The sequence below is a fragment of the Dendrobium catenatum genome, unplaced genomic scaffold (assembly GCF_001605985.2).
Source record: "Dendrobium catenatum unplaced genomic scaffold, ASM160598v2 fragScaff_scaffold_365, whole genome shotgun sequence".
Classification (NCBI taxonomy): Eukaryota; Viridiplantae; Streptophyta; class Magnoliopsida; order Asparagales; family Orchidaceae; genus Dendrobium; species Dendrobium catenatum.
The window spans coordinates 349823-358359 of record NW_021318827.1 but is presented as its reverse complement, the minus strand read 5'-3'; the positions used below and the strand labels follow the sequence as shown (position 1 = coordinate 358359).

At 32.2% G+C, this 8537-nt stretch overlaps 1 protein-coding gene across 1 annotated transcript in view; it reads right to left on the bottom strand.

Annotated features, from left to right (window-relative positions):
* Positions 1–3413: 3413 nt before the first annotated feature.
* Positions 3414–8537, bottom strand: part of LOC110113885 (single myb histone 4) — a 29998-nt gene continuing 24874 nt past the window's right edge. The window contains exons 5-6 of the mRNA XM_020846594.2: positions 3710–3992; positions 3414–3619 (exon numbers count right to left, since the gene is read on the bottom strand). Of these exons, the coding sequence (XP_020702253.1) occupies positions 3588–3619; positions 3710–3992 (315 nt within the window). The 3' untranslated portion in view covers positions 3414–3587. The remainder of the gene's footprint in view (positions 3620–3709; positions 3993–8537) is intronic.

Below are 8537 nucleotides of genomic sequence, written 5' to 3'. Positions count from 1 at the left end.
ACAATGAGTGTGTATCTCTGCATTACTGAGAGCCAGTGCTTATTCCATGGCTTTAATGTGTTTGTGTGCATTGATTTGGTTATCCTATTATTACTTTCTGGTATTGGTTTGATGTAAAAAGGCATCACTTGTCAGATTTTTCTGGGAATAATAGAAGTGTTGGGATTGTGTGTTTCAAATCTGAGAATGTTTAACTGCTTTGGCTCGATCTTTAAGGGCATCTCCAACTGAAAATTTTAATTTTCACTCGAAAATATTGTAATACACTAAAATGCATTAAATTGTCTCCAACGAAACTCCATTTTCTAACACAAAAAAAATATTCCTAGTATATTCTTTCTCATACTTTATTTTATATATATATTAATCATATATTTATATGAAAAAAAAAACATATACTTTTAGAATGAATGCAAGGAGTCTAATGCATGCAGAATTTTTAACCATATTGATGCCAACAATGTCAAATAGATACTTTTAGAATATTATTAAAGTATAGATTCTTCTCTTCTACACCTCACTAGGTATATTAAGGTTATTATATTTTGTTGTGGCCAATTTTTTGTATTAATTCATGATTTGTTACTGCCCCTGGAGCATTATCCTTTCATAGTTTAGCTGATTCTAACATCTGTTATGTAATTTTTTGCTGACAGGAAACAAGAAAATGCCTCTGATATCTTTTTATGGCTTCATACTATGACAAAACACCAAAGAAGATGCAAGTCTTGTAAGAAACTGACTTTTCATCTTATTATAAGCTTCTGTATAGTTATTTCTAAGCATTTTCTACCAAATGTTATTATGTACTGTCCTGAATCTTCTGATTCGAAGGGCCACGGGCCTTGGTGGCCATTAAGGGAGGTCATGTTTTAGAGAGATTATTACGTGCGGAGATCGGACACAGAGAATCATTCGGATTTGTCTCTATGAACAGCAAAAGTGCAGTTGTTCGCAGAGATAAATTGGACGGTTCTCTGTGTCTGATCTCCGCACGTAATAATTTATCCATATTTTGTGGTTTGGCTAGCTTGTGAACCTGAATACTGAAATATTGTGGTATCTATACTTGTTTAGCATATGGAATACATTTTTGTGCTTATACGCAGCTTTTGTATATAAAAAATATAATTATACATATGTTTAAATTTAGTTTAAAACTATTAAAAAATAAATTTAAATATTATCACGCAATATGGGATGTTCGCTTATGTGTAAGAATGTTGGAAGGTCCCTTACTTTGACCGCCACTTAGTGTTTGTGCATCAATAGAGGTTGGACACTCGCTTAAACTTACCCGACCAGGAACATATAAATTAGGTAATGGTGGGGTGGGCCTACAAAAGTGATTAAGTTATACTATTTAATTATCCTATAGTTTACTTGATAGAAAGACTCGAGAATTTTTGGTTTGAGTAGATTGAGTCGGGTCATAGTCGAACGTACCGGAAGGGTTCATATCGTTAGCATCTTCTCCTAACATTTCTTCAACATCAACATACATAAGGTAGTATGTGTTGTTGCTTCAGTTAACACGTATTCGAATACTTCAGCGGCAGTGTTGTGTGCGATAGTGTAACCTCTATTATTTCGAAGACGAAAAACGAGATTAATAGTTTGTGTAGAGCTATCTAGATGTAAAGTACGAATGATTATGAGCTTAAACTAAGATAAGGGCAATATCACATATAATTTTAGAGATCGATTCCTTCCACCAACATAGGTAGGTGTGAAGTCTTCTGCAATTTGCAGCTCACCACCAACTTATAGAATCAACCGTGACATTTATTAGGTGTGGTTATTGATGTTGAGGGCTCTCATATAGTTCATTAACATTTCTAATTGGCTAAATGAAATTTGACAAAGAGCACAAAATTTTGCATTCTTAAGCAAACGTGGCATTTCCTATTCATTAAGAAGAATTATTTTGCAATTCTCACAATTTAACTTAAATTTTTAAGTGTTATAATTTCATCTCATCTAAATTTTTGTCTAATAACTATAAGCTAAGGTATTTTACATTGAATATCTTTTGCAATTCTCATAATTAACTGAAAAACATATAAATTTAATATTGATTCTTAATATAATTTTAGGTTATTTAAAAAATAATATTTTAAAATTCATGAATTTAAATTTTTTTTAGTTCTAATCAATAAAACTTTTAAATTTATTAAAGTAGAGATATAGCATTTTTCAATAATCAATGAATTATAAAAAATTTCATGATTTTAATAAATTTAAAATATTTATTGCATAATTATTTCATGCAGTATTCAATATCAGTATAAATGCTATATTACAAATTAAAAGGGAAAAATAATTTTTTTTTCAAATTTTGTTTAATATTTAGTTAATTTAGCCGAGTACTAATCACTGTTTTATTTAACCACTTGATTGCATTATCACTAACCATCTCAAAATTTTTTCCATTACTGAGTATTAAGGTTTTGTTCAGGACAATTTTCTTAATGCTTTCTACATTAGCTTTTGATATAAAAATTCTTTAAAAATAGCGAAAATATAGTGACAAAAAACTATCTCAAATAAAAATCTAAGTCATCCAACATTATTCCTCAATAGATCAATTAAATTGCCTCCAACAACATTCATAGATCCCTCCCTACCTCTCTTAATGCCTCCTTAAGCCTTCCCCTCCTCATGAAATGCTGGCTCTAAGTAGAGGTTTATAAAGCTGTTGCCTTTCTAATAAATTTATAAAATAGTCTTATAAATTCCAACAATTAATCACCATTACTTAATACCGGTCCCTCAAATATTCTTTTTTTTTTAATTTATCTTTGACGGATCATAACTAGAGCTTATTTCAAAATATCTTTGTGCTTCACCCAAATAAAACCCTGATTATACACACAATTAGGGCTAAAAAAACTCTCTTTTTTTGAGTGTTTGATCGTAATTAGCAAATGCTTCGTCAATGATAACAATACAAAAAGCATAGTCTACTAGAAAGAGCCACCACTCAAGAATGCACTTGCGTTGAACCAAAACCCCTAAGTTCCATCTGACCTTTGCAATGACACAACTTATATTTCATTTGGAACAGCTTTCGCACTGCTTCCTAAAACAGTTTTTTAATATAAAATTTTATAATTCAAAGAAATTATATTAAAAAATTATTTTATAAAGCAATAAAAAGCTTTCCCAAATGAAAGTCCTCGTTTGGGACGCCTTTTTTACTGCTTCTTGAAGCAACTTTCTAGCGCAAAAATTTTAATTTTTATACTAAAAAATTGCTTCGAGAAATAGTGAAAAAGTAATCCCAAACAAAACCTTAGTCTCCATGTTCTACCGCATAGTTTCTAATAGAGATAAGCACTTCACAAGAAGCCATAACCTCTCTACAATCCATATTTGTTAAACTAGAACTTAATCATTCTAAATCATTGAAATAAAAATTAAAATTTCAGCAAATGCATTAAGATATCAACATTCTACTAATAATACACATTTGGTGACAAATATTTTTTTTAAATGACTCAGATGCAAGTAACATAAATGCTTGCAAAAATCAGATTCCAAGTCAACCAATAAGGAAGATGGTAAATTTACAAGAAGCAGGCAGCCTAAGCCATGGTTACTATTTCACCGCGTACACCTGCAATTTTTTCAACAAAAGATACTTGTAATCGAAGAAGAATGCGAGCTTATTCATTCAATCTAAAGAAAAGAAGGCACAAAAGCTTACATCTTTCGAATATTTCCTTTGCTAACATGAGCAATGAATCCGTTTCCTCTGCCATCTTCGAAATCTTTTCTGCCTCCTTCACTGCTTCAGAAGCCAGAAATGCTTTGGCTTCTGCGTCAGCTATTTTGTACGCAGCAGTGATTGCGGCTTCCTCAACTGGATCTAAAGGTTTAGTAAAGCCAGAAGCTTGAGGCGGCTTCGAGCGGTTGGCTGGTTCCTTTTGCTTTTGTGTGGGAGTTTTTGTTGCGAAGGAAGGTTCTTTGAGCTGGTATCCCTTTGGACCCTGCATTCCAGTTCATGGGTGAAAACTTTGTGTAAAACAAAAAGAATCATACCGAGTTTTTTTTTTTACAAGGCTTTATGAGATGTTGGTCTAGGTCCTTTGCAGTTGGATAAATTATTCTGTGCGGACACCAGACGCAGCTTATCATCTAGAGACGAATCAGCCACGTCATCCGGTACCGAGCAGTCTGAGCCGCTATACTAAACAGGAGTTGACGTGGCGCATTTTCATTGGGCTCCGGACAACAGAATAATTTTTCCTGCAGTTGGGCGATGACGGCAAATGTGCAGTTACGTGATCCAATGCAATTACCCGCACAACTAGACGATTTTGACCCATGAGCCGATGCAGAGCATTTTAGTTGCCATAGTCATCATCATCGTAGAGTGTAGTTCTCGTATCTAGAACAAGTCTTTGTATTTTATCATGTGCCTAAGTCCTAAGACATGTCTAATTGCATTTAATTTTTTTTTTTTCTATACTTCTATTTTGATGGACCCTTATGTTGTCAGTTTTTATTCATGTTGTATTTAGGCCTATGTGTGTTAGATCATTTTTTCATCATGGCCCATGTTGAACCTTTATATTATTAGGTTAGTTTGATGGAAGATATGAATTTACTTGTAGATTTAAATTTAGTGTTAGGTATAAAATTTGGTATTTATCTCTTAGACCTACAATAAAGTTTCTCTTGAATGTAAAGCACTTGCTTATGAATAAGAAAAACCCACATTGCTTCTATTGTCACATAACGTGCTTCCTACCCAAAGAAGATGACTAAGAGTGAGCTCACAACTCATGGAGGACTTCCAAGAAAAGAACAAGATCATCATAACGAATAACTATTCATTGAGGTTAGCTTCAATTACCTCACTCTGCCACTTATAGTTTTAAAACCACCATGGCTAGTCCACTCTTTGCTGAACATTGTCCAACTTTACTATTAAATGGCTATTCTTAGTTAGTTAGCATAATCACTTGCATTATCATAGTTCATTACTAGTTGAATCATCTATTGCCAAGTAAATCCACCAGTAAAAGGTTTATTATATCTCATATAATTTCCTAATGAATTAAATTGAAATCTTTGGATCTCTTTGCAACTCACTTTCATATTTGATATCAAAATAAAGTATATTTTCTTGAAAACTTCTTCTCATGTGTTGATTTCTTTTTTGTTGGCATTAGATTGTGTTGTTAGATTCATTATTATTAGCTTATCAACGATTTATCAAAGCCAAGTAAGAAATTGCAGATCATCACTTCATTTAATTCTGTAATTATGTTTTAATTTCATTGCATTTGCATATAACTTTAAAAAGAGCATATCAAATTTCTACACTTATTGATCTCCTATCACAGCTTTGTATATTGGCTATATTTTTGTCATTTCTAATACGATTTTTAAGTTGTCAATTTTGATCAACTCGATATCTCTATAACTTTCTCTTATTCTGCCAACTAGAACTTCAAAAGCACCAAAAACCCCAAGAGCACTAACAAAATTTCTGCTTCAAATCAAGTTGTTTTGATATTTTCAAGATGTCTACTCAAAGAGTGCATCCATATCAAGTTTCAAATCGTAATACAAAGGATGATATCACTCATTTTGCAAGAGAATGTAGAGCACCTCACCCTCCTAATCCAGCAGACATCTCATGAGTTTAAGGCAAGGTTTCAAATATAGATAACCAAACAGATGGAAATCATGAACATAACCCCACACCACAACATCCAATATGAGGAAGGCGAACCCTGCTCGTACTTAGGACAAGTCTTTGCATTTTATTCTCATGAACCTGAAACATCTGACTGTATGTAATGTTTTCTATATTTTTATTTTGATGGACCCGTGCTTGTCAGGTTAACGTCATGTTGTATTTTGGCCTATGTGTATTGGATCATCTCTTTGTCATGAGCCATGTTTGACCTGTATATTCTTAGATTTGATGCCATATATGAATTTACTGGTAGGTTTAAAAGAGTACAACAACAACAATATCAAGCTTTTGTCCCACTACGTGGGGTCGGCTACATGAATTCTTTTTCGCCATTATGTCATGTTAAAAGCCAAATTCTCATTTAAATCTACTAAAGAAATATCATTTCTAATATTTTCTAACCAAGCCTTCTTAGGTCTACCTCTACCTTTCTTAACATAAGTCAAATCTAATACCTCAACTTTATTAACCGGATTATCAGAAAGCCTCCGTTTAACTTGACCAAACCATCTAAGGCAACTCTCTCTAATCTTATCTTCCACTGGAGCTACTCCAACCTTTTCACGTATATGCTCATTTCGTATCATATCTCTAAGGGTAAAGCCACTCATCCACCTAAGCATCCTCATCTCTGCAACACTTAACTTAGTATTATGCTTCTCTTTAAAAGAGTGTGAGGTATAAATTTTGGTTTCATATTTCTTTCAACAGAGTCTCTTGATATGTAAAGTACTTGCTTATGAATGAGAAAAAAAATGCATTGTTTCTATTTTAACATTGCGTGCTTCCCACCCAAAGAAAATGAGCGTGCAACTCCTAAAGGACTTCCAAGAAAAAAATAAGATCATCATGATGGACTATTCGTTTTAAATCCACCATGGCCAGCCTACTCTTTACTAAACACTATACATTTTTACTATTATATGGTTAGAATTCTTAGCATTATCATAATTCGTTACTTGTTGAGTCAATAGTTGCCAAGTGAATCCACGGGTAAAATATTTATTATAGCCAATGTGAATACCTAAAAATTTGAAGTGAAATCTTTGTACCTCTTTGCAACTCATTTTAGCTTAAATCTCATTTATCCTACATCATATTTGTTATCCAAGAAAATTCCCTCAACAACTTCTAGATGTGTTATCAACTAGAAGAATATCATCAAGAAGAATATCATTAGCAAAAAGCATACACCAAGGTACATCCTCTTGCAAATGTCTAGTGAGAACATACATGACTAAAGCAAAAAGATATGGGCTAAGGCTGATCCTTGATGTAACCCAACCGAAATAGGGAAAAACTTGGTCAAACCACCTAGTGTTTGAACACAAGTAATAGCTCATGCATACATATCTTTAATGATTTGAATATAAGCATTATTAACTCCTTTCTTTTCAAGAACTCTCCATAGCACTTCTCTTGGAACTTTATCATATGCTTTTTCTAAATCAAGAACTCTCCTTATTTTCTCTATATTTCTCCACCAAACCTCTTAATAAATGTATGGCTTCCATAAGTCGACCTACCGGCTGATCATTGATTTTTGAAGAAACATTAAGTATCACGCCGCATATGTCATAACTCGCTCCCATAGTTTATAGTATGACTTAACTTATTCCCTATATTCGCACATTTTTTGTGCATCACCTTTTATTCTTAAAAATAGGTAATTAACCACTCATTCTCCACTCTCTGACATATTTTTAGTCTTCAAAATAGTATTTAAAAAGTTTAAGAAGCCAGACATTCCTTCAGCTCCTAAGCATTTCCACACCTTTATTGGAATATCATCAGGTCCAAAAAGCTTTACCACCCTTTATTTTCTTTAAAGCCTCTCTAACTTCGTTTTATTAATACGCCGATAAAAACAAAAATCTTTATTTTCATTAGGGTGCTAAGGTTCTATTAGTCAATCTTATTTTCATAATTTTCATTAAAAAGTTTAGCAAAAATACTTATCCACCTTCGTGAATATCATCTTCTAAGAAAAGTTTTTTTGATCTTCATCCTTAATCACTTCACTTGAACTAAATCCTTACAACTTCTATCTCTTTGCTTGACTACTTATACATATATTTTCTCCCTCCTTAGTATATAATCTTTATATAAATCACTAAAGCTAAGGTCTTTGCATCGCATATTACTTTTTAGATTCATTACAGCTCTCTTATATCTTTCCCAATTATCAAATTTTTAAAATTAAACCAATTTTTATAACAAATTTTTTTTATTCTTAATCTTTTCTTGCACATTTTGATTCCGCACCAAACTATTTTTACTTATATGAGTTTTCCCTTTGATACTCAGTACATCTTTTGCAATATTTTATAACCTAGCACTTTTTCCCACAATAACATTAGCATCTCGTACATAGATAAATTTAAGATCTAAATCTTATCTGCAAAAATATTTTTGTTAATTTAAATGCTCTCATCTAATCCTAGAATATCCGTTTAACTTTATTTTTTTTATTATCTGCCCCTTTATCTTAAAGTCAAAACTAATAATCGATGTTGGGTACAAAATTTTCACTCGGAATACTTTACAATCTTTGTAATCTAAACGATCTAATTTTCTTATAAGAAAATAGTCAATCTGGGTTGTACTATAATCCATTTTTATAAGTGATGAGAATGCTCATTCTTTTTCTTAAATAAGGTTTAGCAATTGAAAAATCATAAGCTAAACAAAAATCAATATGATTTTGCCACCTTCATTTGTTGTTTCCAAAATCCATAGCCACCATAAATGCTTTTAAAATCATCTACCACTCTACCAACATGTTCCATTTAATCTTCTCCAATAAAAACTCTTTCTTCTAGAG